This window comes from Gorilla gorilla, chromosome 3 (genome assembly GCF_029281585.2).
Source record: "Gorilla gorilla gorilla isolate KB3781 chromosome 3, NHGRI_mGorGor1-v2.1_pri, whole genome shotgun sequence".
Classification (NCBI taxonomy): Eukaryota; Metazoa; Chordata; class Mammalia; order Primates; family Hominidae; genus Gorilla; species Gorilla gorilla.
The window spans coordinates 17,184,231-17,201,767 of NC_073227.2; the positions used below are offsets into that span (position 1 = coordinate 17,184,231).

At 42.2% G+C, this 17,537-nt stretch overlaps 1 protein-coding gene across 3 annotated transcripts; it reads left to right on the forward strand.

Moving 5' to 3' along the window:
• Positions 1-582: 582 nt before the first annotated feature.
• TMEM128 (transmembrane protein 128) lies at positions 583-13,297 on the forward strand. Of its 3 annotated transcripts, XR_002005697.4 has the most exons (6): positions 583-727; positions 2,498-2,639; positions 8,356-8,514; positions 8,779-8,922; positions 10,902-11,010; positions 12,583-13,297. XR_002005697.4 is itself a non-coding variant. In XM_063705192.1 (5 exons), exons 1-4 carry the CDS (start codon positions 631-633, stop codon positions 10,999-11,001), a joined length of 498 nt encoding a protein of 165 aa, XP_063561262.1. In that variant the 5' UTR covers positions 583-630; the 3' UTR covers positions 11,002-11,010; positions 12,583-13,297. The 3 variants fall into 3 exon arrangements, 2 of the variants coding, with proteins under 2 accessions (XP_063561262.1, XP_055241828.1); XM_063705192.1 differs by lacking the exon at positions 8,779-8,922; XM_055385853.2 differs by lacking the exons at positions 8,779-8,922; positions 10,902-11,010.
• Positions 13,298-17,537: the final 4,240 nt, after the last annotated feature.

Here is a 17,537-nt window from a genome sequence, read left to right on the forward strand (position 1 = left end):
ATTTTTCACAAGTGGCGAGGAGGAGGCTCACATGAACCACATACAGGTACTTCTCACTGAAACGCAAAACAAATCTAGAGCCAAGTGTAATAACGAAACGGGCCCCAAGAAGTTTATTTAATGCCCAGGGGCCCCCAAGTGGTCACTGCCAGGCTCTAGCAACCTGTCCAGCAGGCCTTTCTCCTCCTTTCAAGTCTTGCTGGACGACTCCCGAAAAGCAAAAGTAGGAAAAAAACTGGCGGCTGAGAGTGGAGGGCTGGACAGAGGGTATGTCTCCTGCTCTAGCACCCGGAAGCCTGCGAGGGCTTCGGAAGCGCAGCGTCTCACGGTCGCGCATCCCGGCCCTGGACGCATCCAGCGGAAGCGGTAATCCTGGTCCTCCTGGGCTTCCGTAGGTCGGAATAAACTTAGGAACTCTTCCACCGGGAAAGCTCAGTGTTTTAAAATTCAAATCACACTTGCCGACATGAGAGCGGAACCTTTGAGGCCGACTCCACCCTAGCTGCTCGCTAACTAAACAGCGAAGAGAACACAGTCTCCAATCCAAACGCCAGGAGGTCCAGACCAGGAGCCGACGCCGGAAGCGCTGTGTCTGACGTCACTTCCGTCGCATTTCGGGGCGGTACCAAGATGGACTCTTCGCGGGCCCGGCAGCAGCTCCGACGGCGATTCCTCCTCCTGCCGGACGCCGAGGCCCAGCTGGACCGCGAGGGTGACACCGGGCCGGGTGAGGCGCGCACCAAGCCGCCCCGAGGTTCTCAGAGGCGAGGCGTCGGAAAACGGCCGGCCTCCGGCAGCCCTGGCCCAGTCTGGAAGGACTGAGTTTCGGCTTTGCAAGTCGAATATTTAATGTCAGGGAAGATCCTTAGAATCGCGTAGTGCTGTGCATGGTCATCTCAGCTGCGCTTCAGAATTCTCTGGAGAGCTGATTTGACACCTGTTTGGAAATAGCGATTAAAATTAAAAATACCCACCAGTTTTAAGTCTTAAGGATTTACCAGAGACATGCCTGTACCGCAGTGTACAATGATGTGCGCAGTGTTTCACTTCAGGATTGCTTGTAATAGCGAATTACTAGAAATATCTGTCTTGCCCGTCAGCAGAAAGCGGTTAAGTAAATTTGGGTATATGTATACCTGACACGCCAGGTCGACTCGTATGTACGAATGGGGATGATTTTCAAAGGGAAGTGTGGAACACTATGGTATGCCGCCATTTGGGTACAAAACAGGTAACTTGTGATGTATGTTCACCTGTGGATGCATAGAATATGGAAGAATTCAGTAGAAATTGTAAGTGGTGGTTGCTTCTGGGGATTAGATCTGAGGTTAAGGATAGGAGACAGATACTTCATTTTGGATATTTTTTATCTCATATGTTTTAAAACCGTGTCCATTTATTACCTTTTCAAAATAAACACGAATAACCTCATGCCCAGGCATGATGATGTATACATTTTGAGGATATCCCAGAATATTATGAACATGCTTCCCAGGGTTTCCGATGGTCATCTAAAGGCCCAAAACCTCAGATGTGGACTATTGATTCTCACGTGAACGTAGAGGGCATGTCAGAATCCCCGGAAAACTTAATAGAAATCATCCATCTGACCCAACCCCCATCCACCCGTTCTTTCAGATTGCGTTCCAGACAGGAAAAATGTCTTTTCCATCACCTGTCTAGACAGTGCTGTGCTGGAACTAGAGCTCTGGTGTGCCGTTTCCACTTTTGAGCTGTGTTTAAAGTAACTAAAATATTTAGTTATAGGCTGGGCAGGGTAGCTCACGCCTGTAATCCCAGCACTTTGAGAGGCTGAGGCGGGCTGATCACGAGGTCAGGAGTTCGAGACCAACCTGGCCAAATAGACCAGCCTGGCCAAGATGGTGAAACCCCGTCTCTACTAAAAATACAAAAATTAGCCCGGCGTGGTGGCAGGCGCCTGTAATCCCAGGTACTCGGGAGGCTGAGGCAGGAGAATTGCTTGAACCCGGGAGGCGGTGGTTGCAGTGAGCCGAGATCAAACCATTCCACTCCAACCCGGGCGACAGAGGAAGACTCCGACTCAAAAAAAAAAAAAAAATTTTTTTTAGTTATAAAAGTGTTCTTGGAAGACCACAAGTCCAGTTCATGCGCTAATGTTTGCCTTTGGCATTTTTCCTAATTAACAAGACTAATTACTTTCCTAGAAGAAATGTGAAACAGAATATTAAAATTCTTACATTTCCAGGTGACATTGTTATTTCCAAAAGACGGTGAAAGTGTAAATTTGATGTCACAATGTATTTAGAGGAAATAAATTGACTGTATTGACCGTATTTTATAGTGGGCTCTTATTTTTTGTAAATATAAACCTATCTCAAGGGTTTTACAGAAGGATTTGTTATCATGGGAGAGACTCTGTTTCTTAGCTCTAGGAAATGATTTTATTTGGCTTAAGTGTAATTTTTCCTCGCAAAATTGTGGTAACTTAATAAGTTGAAATCTCCCTTATTTGCAGAAACCTCTGGAGCTGTTGAGAAAAAGGAGAAACCTCTTCCAAGACTTAATATCCATTCTGGATTCTGGATTTTGGCATCCATTGTTGTGACCTATTATGTTGACTTCTTTAAAACCCTTAAAGAAAACTTCCACACTAGCAGGTAAGAAAATTTTATTGCTTTTTAAATTAAACCCAAGTCTGATTTTTCGTGTTTTATTTTGTTAGTTGAATTCTTCAAACAGTAAGCACCTACTACTCTCTGCCAGGCCCTGTGTTGGAGGTGCTGGTGATATGAAGATGAATATGAGATGGGGGTCAAAGGGTACATATTTTTAGTTATAAGATGAATAAGGTCTGGAGATCTAATGTACATACAGTATAGTGACTATAGTTAGTAATGCTGTATTGTATACTTGAAATTTTCTAAGAGTAGGTCTTGTGTCCTCCCCCTGTTCCCCTACCAGTGGTAACTATGTGAGGTGATGAGTGTGATAATTAACTTGATTGTGGTAATCCTTTCACAATGTGTGTGTGTGTGTGTATACACGTATATATATATTCATATATATGTATATATTCACGTGTGTGTGTATATATATATATCAAGTCATCACACTGTATACCTTGAGTATATAAAATTTTAATTTGTCAATTATACTTCAATAAAGCTGGAAAAAATAAAACCAATGAGAGGGTGTGTGCTCTGGGCATATACAGTAGAGTGGAATAGAACTGGAAGTTATTTGTGTGCAAATAAATGTGTTGTAGGATGAGGAAGGTAGTAAATTTAAGAAGAACCTAATCCATTTGGGGAAAAGAGGGAGAAAGACTGACTGAAGGTCTTCAAAGACCAAGTACAAGAGTACTGGGAGGAAGAGTCGAGAACTGTGGCCAGTGGGAATTGGGTCTCAGGGTTGGTTTCAGAGGGTAGTTACAGCTGACAAGGTAACTACAGGGTGTGACTGCGTTAGAGTGGAGGTGAAGGTCCACAGTGGGAGGAGTGAGAGCTTTGTGGCCAGACCAGATGTCCAGTAGTTCCTCATTCACAGGGACTGAGATCCTTTCAGTATAGTCTCCAGAGTTGACATGGAGGACAGGGTTGGAATCATATCCTAGGGTCCTTACCGCACATTGGAGAGTGATGTGGAGACCCTTGGATAATAAATGGAAGGGAGAGGTATGTTGGTGAGCATCATGGCATTGGGAGGGCTGGTGTGCTTAGGGTCAAGAGTAATAATTTGGAAGTACCAGTGGGGGTAGGAAGATGCAGACAGGACTGTGGTCACCTCGTATCATGGCAGGACACGTAATTTCTCCTCAAGGGCCTTCAGGAGGAGCAGTGACTTCTGGCGGAGGAGACTGTCGAGCCACAAGGAAAAAGCCCACAGGGGAAAGTAGGCAGAGGGGAGTTTATTTAAACTGTCCTCTACTTTCTAGGGGAGAAACTTTCCCTAAACACTCCCATCTTCTGCCCTTCCATGTCACTCACTCCTTTGTGGGAGGTGGCGTGACTGATTGAGTGTGTGATGAAGAACTGGACGAAGGTAGCTCAGCACCTTCTGCTGCTGCAAGTCGGCTGCCCATAGGAAGCGCAGAGTCTGGTCTGCCTTCCCATGGTGTCATTCCACGGGGGCAGTCCCCACAGGAAAAGGTCTCTAGGTTTTCATTTTGACCTGGAACCCAGTGGGTAAGGCTGTTTCTGGGTGTCAGAGACCCAGTATTAGGAAGTGCTTTGTCATCACTCACCAAAGCCATATTCTTCCCACGGCTGCATCAGTATAACAGACATTTAATCTTCATCAGCTTGACTCAGTCATCTCTCTTAGAACTTGGGCTGGGAAAAGAGGGATGGATACTTTATTTTTATTTTTATTTTGAGACAGGGTCTCGCTGCACTCTGTCACCCAGGCTGGAGTGTAGTGGTGCGATCATGGCTTGCTGCCTTGACTTCCCAGGCTCAAGTGATCCTCCCATCTCAGCCTCCCAAGTAGCTAGGACTATAGGCGCACACCACCATGCCTGGCTAATTTGGTTTATTTTTTGTAGAGACGAGGTCTCTTCATGTTGCCCAGGCTGGTCTCAAACTTCTGGGCTGGAGTGATCCTCCCACCTTGACTTCCTAAAGTACTGCGATTACAGGTGTGAGCCACTGCACCTGGCTGGAGGGGATGGGTACTTTAACCACCACCAATAGCAGCTGCTCTTTCCTTCATCAGATACTTTATGGAGGCTGAGATGTGTTTGGCTGTCGGTGCCAAACACGTGGAAGGTGCATTTCTAGCTCTCCAACAGCTCATTCTAGGCTGCAGCAGACAAGTTACCAGGCCGCGTGGTATGTGCTCTGTAAGTGTAGGCGCAGGGTATTATGGGAGCATCTAGGAGGGATATCTAGTCCAGGTCAACCTCAGGACTGAGACCTTTTTGAGGTTTTAGGAGATGTGAGAGAACTTATCTATTTGTGTCCTTATATTGGGTATTTTTAGTAGTTTAAAGAAATGGCAGAGTAAGAAATGATCACACATAAGATATTTGGGGGCAACTGCAGTGAAGTGGAGTGCCCAGGACCACGTAGCTGCTGTGTGACAAAGCCGGGACGCAGACACTGGGACCAGGGCTGTGGGGGTTGGAAAGAAAGTAGAAGTCATAGATCTGTCCTCAACAAGGTGTCATCTTAGAGAGAAAAAGGCAGAAATGCATTCTCAAAGGCTGAGGATTTTGAGTCGCATTGTTTTCTTGGGAAGGACTCATTAAGGGGGGTTGGGGGGTGTTGAACAGCCATGAAATGAGAGGGCTGCACAAAAGACACTGCCGGCTGAGTTCTGCTTTTGGAAAATGGCTAAAATGGCTCGTTCTTCTGATGCCTGAGGTGATTTCTTTTTCCTCTGGCTCTAGCCTAAGTTTAGAAGCTTGAGGCCTTAAGGTTCTTTATATTGTTCAAAGATGGGAGAGCAGGTCCATATTAAAAACAAAACAGGCCAGGCGCGGTGGCTCACGCCTGTAATCACAGCGCTTTGGGAGGCCGAGGCGGGCGGATCACGAGGTCAGGAGATCGAGACCATCCTGGCTAACACGGTGAAACCCCGTCTCTACTAAAAATACAAAAAACAATTAGCTGGGCATGGTGGCGGGCGCCTGTAGTCCCAGCTACTTGGGAGGCTGAGGCAGAAGAATGGCGTGAACCCAGCAGGCGGAGCTTGCAGTGAGCCGAGATCGCGCCACTGCACTCCAGCCTGGGCGACAGAGCAAGACTCCATCTCAAAAAAATTAAATAAGTAAATAAATAATAACAAAACAACACTGTGATGCTTTAGAAATCACAGTTTAAAATACTCGGCTTGTGTGCATCAAAATCAACAGTGGAGTTAAAGACAGAAAGTAAAATTAAAATCCTAGATGCTCAGGCCCAGAATTTTGGAAACTGGGGACTAGGTAGTTTCTCTTAGAAAGGTGCAAGGTGACTGTGATATAAAGCCAGGGCCGAGGACCACTGACTGGTAGTATTATATTTTGTTCAGGCAGTTTAAAAAATTTTCTTAGGCCGGGCATGGTGGCTCATGCCTGTAATCCGAGCACTTTGGGAGGCCAAGGTGGATGGATCACCTGAGGTTAGGAGTTCAAGACCATCCTGGCCAACATGGTGAGACCCCATCTCTACTAAAAATACAAAAATTAGCTGGGTGTGGTGTTGGGCACCTGTAATATCAGCTACTCAGGAGGCTGAGGCAGGAGGATAGCTTGAACCTGGGAGGTGGAGGTTGCAGTGAGCCGAGATCGTGCCACTGCACTCCAGCCTGGGCAACAACAGCGAGACTCTGTCTCAAAAAAAAAAAAATTTTTTTTTTTCTTATATCCATATGTTGGCAAAGGAAAAAATGTCTAAAAAGACTCCTTAGGGGTAATGATAAAAGGCCTTTTTAGACATTTTTTTCCTAATCATTCCTGTGGAATGTGGAATTAGATAAACTATATATTCAGTTATATACTGCATGCATATCTATGCTTTATACATAGAATTAGAGCCAGATTTTTTTCTTCACTTTGGGGGCGATACTCCCCCCAGTGAGATTGCATGCTCTAGCAGAAGAGAGGTCTTTGAAGACTCCTAAAGATGAACATGGAAATTTTTTCCTCATGGATATAACTTGAGTGATATCTGCACACGGCGGCTGACCCCTGTAATCCCAGCACTTTGGAAGGCTGAGACAGGTGGATCACTTGAGGTCAGGAATTCGAGACCAGCCTGGCCAACATGGACATGGTGAAACCCCATCTCTACTAAAAATACAAAAATTAGCTGGGCATGGTGGCCGGTGCCTGTAATTCCAGCTACTCGGGAGGCTGAGGCAGGAGAATTGGTGAACCTGGGAGGCGGAGGTTGCAGTGAGCTGAGATTGCAGCACTGCACTCCAGTCTCGACAGAGCAAGACTCCGGCTCAAAAATAAATAAATGAAAATAAAAATAACTTGAGTGGAATAATAATGATTATGATTGAGAGTCAGCTGTGAGGAGCACTTTGCTGACCGCTTGATTTAATTCTCACAGCTATTCTGAGTTAAGTACTGTCAATATTTCTGAAACACACGGAGGTTAGGTAATTTGCCTAGAGTCACAAAACTAGTCTTGCTCAAGTTAAGATTCAAACCCATACAGACAGATTTCAGAGGCTGTGCTCTTAACCCCTTCCCTCTACAGCCTCTCATGACTCCGAATCTCAGAATTGCATCATCGTAAAAAGCCTTCATGGAATCCGGAACCTTGCCATTATTGGAAGTTCACTTTGTGCCTTTGTAACTTATCTGTTGTAGCCATCTGTTCTCCCTCTCTCTTCCACATGGATTGTCAGGCTTTTCCCATAGAGAAGCAGATGATGATGGGATATTGGATTGAGTTGGGAGAATGGGAAAGGGACTTCAGTCCCCAAGTCCAGCTGGGGTGGAGGGAAGGGATTGTGCAGGTTGCCTCACACTTGCTGAATCAGGTCACAGGTGGAATTGGAAGGGAGTAAAAAGGCATTGGCATTGAGGGTGAGGTGGTGAGTAGAAGATATTTTGAAAATGGGAAGATTTCATTTAGAAATCTTTTATGAGAGAAAATTTGAATTATTGATCTTCCTAATTGTCTTTCAGTATTCCAAGAAAGTCCACTTAACTTGGAGGAATGAAGTTTCCCACTGATAAACTTCTTTAATCCTGTCACACTCAAAACTTCAGAAACAACCAGAAAGCCACTATCTTCCTTGTATTTTTGTTTTTATTTATTTTATTTTTTGAGACAGAGTTTCACTCTTGTTGCCCAGGCACTCCAGGCTGGAGTGCAATGGCGCCATCTCAGCTCATTGCAACCTCTGCCTCCTGGGTTCAGGCAATTCTCCTGCCTCATTCTCCCAAGAAGGTGGGATTACAGGTGTGCGCCACCACGCCTGGCTAATTTTGTATTTTTAGTAGAGACAGGGTTTCTCTGTGTTGGTCAGGCTGGTCTCGAACTCCTGACCTCAGGTGATCCACCTGCCTCGGCTTTCCAAAGTGTTGGGATTATAGGCGTGAGCCACTGCGCCCGGCCTCTTCCTTGTATTTTTAAAGAAAATGCATTGTCATGACCAGAATTTTCCCTTGGTTGGTTGGCTGATGAGAGTGTGTATATAAATGCATGTATTTCAAGTCTTACTTTTCATTCTTTCCTGAGTTGTGTATCTCTTTTTCTCACCCCCATCTCCCATAGATTGAGACTTTCTGAAAGCATGGATTGTTTAAGTATGGCTCCCTCTGCAACACTTGATATTCTTAGAAGCAGATTTTTAAGCTATCAGTAAAAACTTTTAAGATATCTGATGATTCATTAAGTGCTGTCAGACCTCTTACTGTTTTTATCTCCACAGCTGGTTTCTCTGTGGCAGTGCCTTGTTGCTTGTCAGTTTATCAATTGCATTTTACTGCATAGTCTACCTGGAATGGTATTGTGGAATTGGAGAATATGATGTCAAGTATCCAGCCTTGATACCCATTACCACTGCCTCCTTTATTGCAGCAGGAATTTGGTAAGTTAACTTTGAAATGACTAACAGGAATGAACAACAAATTTTTTTTTTTTGATCAGATAGTGATATGCTTGGTCCAAACTTCGAAAGAAAAAAAGTTAAAACAGAAAAATAGTCTCCTGGTCATTCATGCTCTCTGGTTCCCTTTTGATTAGTATCTCTTTCTCCTTCTATTTATGGATCTAGTTATTTAAAGCACAGATGGTGACATTCTGTACATATTCTGCATTTTGCTTTTTAAATCTATTTTATTATGACATACAGTACATATAGAAAAGTGGAAAAAACTGAAATGAATGAATTGGTGAATGAATTCTCATGAAGTGAGCATTGGTGTAAGCTGAGCCAGCACACTGGGAACCCCCTTCATTCTCCCTCCCAGTTACTACACCTTCCCTCCTGCCACAGGTAAATACTGCCCTGACCTTCATGGTAACTACTTGCTTTGCTTCCATTAGATATTCTATTTTTGTTTCAGCTACGCTTTTGAACTTTATAGAAATGGATTTGTACAGGGTGTATTCCTTCACGTTGAGCTGGCTGTGTGCAGCATTGTGTGCAGTTCTTTCATATTGTCGCCAGGAACAGTGACTCATCTTCATTGCTCTTTAGCATTCCATTGTTTAATTGAATCCCAGTTTTCTTTTCCCTTGTTGATTGTGTTTAGATTTTTTTCAGTTTGGGGTTACTATGAAGGATGCTATAAAGAGCATTCTTGTACATGGCTCTTGTAGCACAGTGAACACATTTCTGTTGGGTGTAGAGATGTGTGTATATATGTATATATATGTACCCCAAGGGATAAAATTGTTGGATGTACGTACCTTTGACTTCAGTAAATCATGCCAAACTGCTTTCCAAAGTGGTTGTTTGTCCTTTTTTCCTTTTGTTTTTCCGTGGATCCTTATAGTTTGGGATTCTTCCATAATGGTACATATAGATGTGTCTCATTTTTTTAAACAGTTGCATAGTTTTCACAGCATGGACATAACATGATTTATTTAACCTGTCTTCTGTTGTTGGACTTCGTTATATTTACACCCAAACAATGCCACAATGAATAACCTTCTTCATAAGTTAATTAAATACTCAATGAAAAATACAGGGTTTTTTGGGTTTATAAAAGTAATACTTGCTCACTGAGGAAAAAAAAACTGTAAATTACATAAAAACACAAAGGAAATATATCCTATGATGCAACCAGAAAGAAAACTACTTTTCCTATGTTGTGTGTAGCTCTCTAGTTTTTTCTTTCTTTCTATCAATTGGATTTTTTTTTCTTTTTGGAGATAGGGTCTCACTGTGTCACCCAAGCCGGAGTGCAGTGGCATGATCACAGCTCACTGCAGCCTCGACTTCGCAGGCTTAAGTGATCCTCCTCCCTCACTCAGCCTCCCGAGTAGTTGGGACCACAGGCATGTGCCACCACATCTGGCTATTTTTTGTATTTTTTGTAGAGATGGGGTTTTGCTGTGCTGCTCAGGCAGGTCTCAAACTCCTGGCCTCAAGCCATCTGCTTGTGTTGGCCTCCCAAAGTGCTGGATTACAGGCGTGCACCACCACCTCCGGCCTAATTGAATTTTTATTTTGGAAGAACCATATACCTTTATACATATTCTTTCTATGACTTATTTTCTGTAGTTGAAGTTTAAGGTTGTTTGACAGTGTGATGTGGTTATTGTTAACCTGTATGTGGGGGCATGCAGATATGTTGTTTTACTTTTTCCCATGAGGCTAAGATCATGTCCAGAAATGTTAATTTTTTAGACAGTGTGATCTGTGATTATAGTTATTTAATACTCATACTTATCAAACTATTATATATTAAAACCAATAACCATCTGAACTTATTTGAATATAGTTTTCCCTATTCTGTTCTTAGAAATTTCAGTCATTAAAAATCTTTATACTTAGTGTTTTAATTTTACTTTGATGACAGGAATAGTGTTTTTCTCAATGAAAGATATAATAGCAGCTTATAAGTGATAACTGTTTTCATTCTGTTTTTAAGAGACAATACTTTGGTCTTTTTTACCATGATAGTTTAGTGTGTGATGTCATAAAAATGGGCTGTAGCCATTTAAATTCTTGTTCAAGTGCAGAAACTAAGAGACTTCAGTTTCTATTAAGCCATGTCAACTCCTATTAGGAGACCTTTAGTGGTTCCAGTTCCAGGGCCTTCTTGAAGAAATTGTGATACTTGTTTAAGTATATCTAGAGTTTTCCTTTCCAGCATTGGCTAAGTCACATACCTGAGAAATATGATACATAGAGAAAGTTGCTGACTGGATGAACTTTTCTACATTGAATTCTTTAAATCTAGATTCTAGAATAAAATTATTGATGCATATTGGAGTTGTCAACTGTTTATGTCTTGTTGTTTTCAGCTTCAACATTGCTTTATGGCATGTGTGGTCGTTTTTCACTCCATTGTTGTTGTTTACCCAGTTTATGGGGGTTGTCATGTTTATCACACTCCTTGGATGATTTCCGAAGGTAAGATATCTGGAGTGGTTTTTCTAAAAATGAACTCGTTTGAAAAATGTCTTTTATGACAATCTTCAGTGGATGGAGCTGTAACAGACTATTTGTGAATTATTTTCAGTCATGTTTACACCAGAGTTGTCCACACTAGAATTATCCATTCATTGAACTCTGAGATAGACTCCTTTTTGTTTTGAGACAGCGTCTCACTCTGTTGTCCAGGCTGGAGTACGGTGGCATGATCACAGCTCACTGCAGCCTTGACCACCTGGGGGCTCAAGCAATCCTCCCACCTCAGTTTCCCAGGTAGCTGGTATTATAAACATGTGCTACCATGCTTGGCTAATTTTTAAAAATTTTTTTGTAGAAACAGAGTCTCCTTATGTTGCCCAGGCTGGCGGGGGTTGGGGGCTGAGACTCTTTCTTTTGTAAAAGTTGGTTCTAAGTGACTACTGTTTAGAGAAGGTACCCTGCCTTTCAAAGACCTCATAAAGACAGGATTTGTACCTTCCAATATAGTTAAATTCACACATTAGACCATTTTATGTTGAAATTATATTAATTTGTGTCAGCTTATATTCAATGACTGTTGGCTAGATCATTCTTAAGAAATGGGAATACAGGAAGAATGAACAATTTTACCCAATTGGGAAAAAAAATTCTGCCATCTTCTAATTATTCTGACTTCCTCATAAAAATGTGTTGGATGACACAATCAGCTTTTGTTTGGTGTTATTTATAGAATTTCTGCCTCCCTACAGATCACCCCATCCTGAGATCTGCTGCCTTACACAGTGGAGGCTGTTTTCTGAGTGTCGGATAACTCTGTTATTAAATAAGTGTATATTGAGAATACTCACTCCAGATGCTTAGGGGCATGGTGAGAAGGACAAAGATAGTGCCTCCTGTCAGGTCACTTACATCAGAACTTGCAGGAAACCTGCTTTATACAGCAGTTGACAGGTGTGGAAACTGAAGCTCATGGAAATAAAAGTTAATACGCTAAATTTTCAAGGAGTTAATGAAAACTGACATTTCTGCTAAAAACAGCATGTTCTCCCTGTGGGATTTTAAAGGAAGGTCAGTGGTAACTGTGTAAAGAAGAAATGGACATACTCTCATTGTTAGCAGTCTGAAAATAGTTGCTAGCACCTCCATGCCCACGCCAATGTCTCTAGCCTCCTTCAGGCACCTTGCTGTGTCTTGGGACCACTGGGAGCCCTCACAGGAGGCCCTTCATTCCTGTACACATGTGGTGCCACAAGCAGCTTTGGGCCCGGAGGAATCCTACACATCTCAGAACACTTCCTCACCTGACCCTGTCACCCACCTCCCCTTCTCATGTTCTCAGCCCCTTCTTTGACTCTTGAATTTTGAGTTTTTACAGATGTTTGGGAGCTCTTACTCTGACATGAAGTTATAATTGGTAATGGAGACACAGACAATGTTGTAGATTACAGAGTGAACTATGCTTTTTGGTGTTAAATGCAATAGCTTGAGATAGAATGTTTTACTTGGTACATAAATGCTGGTTTTCTTTCAGATTTAAGGACATATACTTTTTTTTTTTTTTTTTTTTTTAAGAGACAGGGTCTTCTATGTTGCCCAGGCTGTCTTTGAACTCCTGGGATCAAGTGATCCTCCTGCCTCAGCCTTCGAAGTAGTTGGGACTACAGGCCCACGCCACCGTGCCTGGCTGGACATGTAAATTTGAAGTGAGTGGTTAAACATCCAGGTAGCTGAAAGCATGGCAGACCCTAACAGAAAAGCTACAGTGTGTTTTTGCAACTACGAAGTGAATGGTTTCCTGGGAAAAATTGTGACTTTGTATAACTGTTGTTGAAACCAGAATAAATTATATTTCACTTGCATATGCTTAAATTATTAAAATTATCAGAAGTCAGTGATACAGAAATACTATTTTGCAATGTTAATCTGTTTGAGTCTTTGGAGAAAGTGGTTTCATTATAGGTACATAGTGCACTGTTAATATTTTAAACAAATAGTTCACTCTTCCATTTAAGGGATAGCAGTTCCTTGTATAAAATGACTTGATGTGTATAAAGGAATTATGTTGTCATGTGCCTTTAACCAGCTTTAGTAGTTACTATAATCTCATATTTATGATAGTTTTGTTAGGTGACAGGACCAAATGAAAATATTTTATGTTTTCTCATCACTTTAGATTTTATCATTATGTACATTCCTGGGTTTTTAGCATTTCCTAATGTGAAGTTTTAATCACTTTTAAGCATACATTTTTTTCTGTATCATTTAAATAAAATATTTTTATAACTTTCTTGTGAGTTTTGTTCATGCAAACTTTGGAATAACTTCTGGTTTTTAGCTATTAGCACTTTGAATTAACTGTAGCAATAACAAGGGCTAACTCTGTTCTTCAAAGACTTTATAAAGACAGTATTTGCACTTTCAAATGCCAATATGTCTGCATTAAATCTAAGCAGCATAAGCATTGTGACAGAATGTATCTCATGTTGATTGTTTTCTCTGTAAGGTGACTTCTAATAATGACCTGACTTAATCACCACTTGTGTCTGGTTCAGATCATACCCTGCCATTTACTAGCTGCAAGACCTTCAGTAGTACAGGTTTAGTATCCCTAATTTCAAAATCTGAAACTTTTTGATTACTGACGTGACACTCAAAGGAAATGCTCATTGGAGCATTTTGGGTTTTGGAATATACTGCAAATATTCCAAAATCCAAAACACTTCTGGTCCCAAGCATTTCAGAGAAGGGGTAGTCAGACTGTAATCTTTTTTCAGCTGTGAAGTGGGAACAATATCTGTCTTGTAGGGTTGTGCGTAATAGTAATAATGTTTGTAAAACACCAATTACAGTGCCTGACACAGTAGGTGTCCACTCAATAAATGGTAATGGAGAGGGAAAGAAAGGGAAAGCAGAATCTAGGATCAGGAATATCACATCCGGTCATGATGTCTGCAAAGGGGAAAGTCAGGCATGATGAGTAGACAGAAGCAAACCCAGTTTGTGGTCATGGGTATGTGAAGGTGTGGCGAGAGTGTCATTTAAAATAGGGAGCAAGGCCAGGCAAAGGCCACAATCAGGCAGCCGAGTCAGGCAGTGATTAATCAGGCAGTGATGTGAGGGTCTGGTACAACTGAGGCTGCAGCCCGGGAAGGGAGGGCATTTGGATCAGACTCCCTGGAGGGAGCTTGGGTGGAGAGTGCCCCAGTGTCAGCCTTCACACATTTTATATCTTTTTTTTTTTTCTTGAAGAGTATGTTTACAACATGGATACAAATCTAAGGCTGGGATGTGTTTAAAACAATTAGTTAAAACCCAGTTTCCCAAGAGCTAATAACTGGCCAATTAGGATGGTATGAAGATTATCCTATTACTTAAAAAAAGACTTTGAGACAGAGTCTTTAACTTGTCATACCATGTCTGAACAGGATCTAGTTTGAGACACTAAGAAGGATAAGACATCAGTTTGAAAAGAGACCACATCAGTGCAACATGAATTCTGCTAAAATCGAAGCAAGAACAAACATCAATTTATTGTGAAGCTTGGGTGAAAAAATGGTGAAATCACTAATGCTTCATGAAAAGTTTATAGGAACAATGCCCCAAAGAAATCAACAGCTTACAAATGAATAACTTGTTTTGAGAAGGTATGAGATGATGTTGAAGAGGAAGCCCTCAGTGAGAGACCCTACACATGAATCTTTGAGGAAAAAATTAATCTTGTTTATGCCCTAACCAAAGAGGACTGATGATTAACAGCAGTTAGCAATAGCAGAAACAATAGACAGTGTCAGAGACGTCTCAATTGGTTCAGGTTACACAATTCTGACTGAAAGCAAACTTTCCACTTGACGGGCGCCAAAACTGTTGTGCCCAGATCAGTTGCAAACAACAGCAGGGCTTTCAATGGAAATTTAAACAAGTGGGATCAAGATCCTGAAGCATTTGTTCAAAAAGTTGCAACAAGATACGAAACATGGATTTCCTAGTACTATCCTGAAGACAAAGCACAATCAAAGTAATGGCTACCAAGAAGTGGAAGTGGGTCAGTCAAAGCAAAAGGAGACCAGTCAAGAGCACAGGTCATGGCAACAGTATTTTGGGGCTCAAGGCACTTTGCTTGTTGACTTTCAGGAGGACCAAAGAATGGTAACATCTGCTTATTATGAGAGGGTTTTGAGAAAGCCAAAGCTTTAGCAAAAAATTCTTGGGAAAGCTTCAGGAGAGTCCTCCACCATGACAAGGCTTCTGCTTATTCCTCTCATCAAGGGCAATTTTGGGAGAATTTTGATGGGAAATCATTACAGTCCTGATTTGGCTCCTCCTAACTTCTTTTTGTTTCCTAATTTTAAAAAGATCTATAGAGGGTACCCTTTTATCTTCAGTTAATGTGCAAAAGACTGCATTGATATGGTTAAATTCTCAGGACCTTCAGTTCCTTAGGGGTGGGCTCAATGGCTGTAGCATGACTTATAGAAGTGTCTTGAACTTGATGGAGCTTATGTTGAGACATAAAGTTTATATTTGCCATTCATTTTTTCCAAGTTTTGAAGTCCAAGGGTACATGTGGAATGGCTAGATTGAGTTCATTAATCAATGCATTACTTTGCATACTTATTTTTTGTGGTGAGATTTCTTAAAATCTATTCTTCACAATTTTCAAAATGCTATAAATCGTTATTAACTATAGTTACTGTGCTGTACAATAGATCTCTTGAACATACCCTTCTTACTTAATTGAAATTTTGTACCCTTTGACCAACATCTCCCAACCCTCCAATTCCCCCTGCTGCCCAGCCCCTGGTAGCCACTATTCTACTCTCTACCTATATGACTTCAGCTTTTTTAGATCTACATGTAAATGAGATCATGTGGCATTTGTCTTTCTGTGCTTGGCTTATGTCACTTAACATAGTATCTTCCAGGTTCATATCCATATTTTTGCAAATGTCAGGATTTCCTTTTTTTTTTCTTTTTTTTCTTTTTTGAGACAGGGTCTGGCTCGGTCACCGAGGCTGGAGTGCAGTGGCACAATCTCAGCTCGCTGAAACCTGGACCTCCCAGGCTCAAATGATCCTCCTACCTCAGCCTCCCAAGTAGCTGGGACTACAGGTGCGCCCCACTGGGTCTGGCTAATTTTTTTTTTTGGAGACAGAGTTTCACTCTTGTTGCCCAGGCTGGAGTGCAATGGCGCGATCTTGGCTCACCCACAACCTCTGCCTCCTGGGTTCAAGTGATTATCCTGCCTCAGCCTCCTGAGTAGTTGGGATTACAGGCATTTTTAATAGAGACGGGGTTTCTGCATGTTGGTCAGGCTGGTCTCGAACTCCTGACCTCAGGTGATCCACCCGCCTCAGCCTCCCACAGTGCTGGGATTACAGGCTTGAGCCACCGCACTCCGCATTTTTTTTTTTTTTTTTTTTTTTTTTTGTAGAGTTGAAGTTTTGCCATGTTGCCCAGCTAGTCTTGAACTCCTGGGCTCAAGCGGTCCACCCACCGTGGCCTCCCAAGGTGTTGGGTTTACAAGCATGAGCCATTGTGCCTGGCCATTTCCTTCTTTTTAAGGCTGAATAGTATTCTGTTGTGTATGTATACAATGTGTATACATACACACATTTTCTTTGTCCATTCATCCATTGATGGATGCATAGGTTAATTCCATATCTTGACTATCATTTGTGTGTTATGGATTTAATTTTTGCTCACCAGAAGATCTGTTGAAATCCTAACCCCTGGTACCTCTGATTGTGGACCTATTTGGAAATGCAGTGTTTGTAGATTTAATTAAGATGTAAATTACAGTGAAGTCATACTGGAGTAGGTTGGGCCCTTAACCCATTATGACTGTTGTCTTTATAAGAAGAGGAAAAGAGGCACAGATGCAGAGGAAAGATGGTCAAGTGACAACAGAGGCAAATATTGGAGTGATATAGCCACAAGCCAAGGAATGCTAAGGGTTGCCAGCAACAAGCAGAAACTGGAAGAGGCTGGCGAGGACCCCCCGTTGGAGCCTTCAGAGGGAACTTGGCTCTTCGGACATCTAGATTTTGGACTTCTGGCCTCCCAAACTGTGACAGAATAAATTTTCATTGTTTTAAAGCCACCCAGTTAGTGGGACTTTGTTACACCCATCCTAAGAAATGAATACACTTGGCTGTGCACAGTGACTCACACCTGTAATCCCAGCACTTTGGGAGGCTGAGGTGGGTGGATCACAAGGTCAGGAGTTCGAGACCAGCCTGGCCAGCATGGTGAAACCCCATCTCTACTAAAAATACAAAAAATTAGCCAGGCATGCTGGTGTGCACCTGTAATCCCAGCTACTCGGGAGGCTGAGTCAGGAGAATCACTTGAACCCAGGAGGCAAAGGTTGCAGTGAGCCAAGATCAGGCCACTGCATTCCATCCTAGGCGATAGAGTGAGACTCTGTCTCAAAAAAGGAAAAGAACAGAAACAAATACACTAACTCTTTTGTTCTTAAAAATACTGGGATTACATAGCTACCACCAAAGGTGACTGGGAGCAAAATG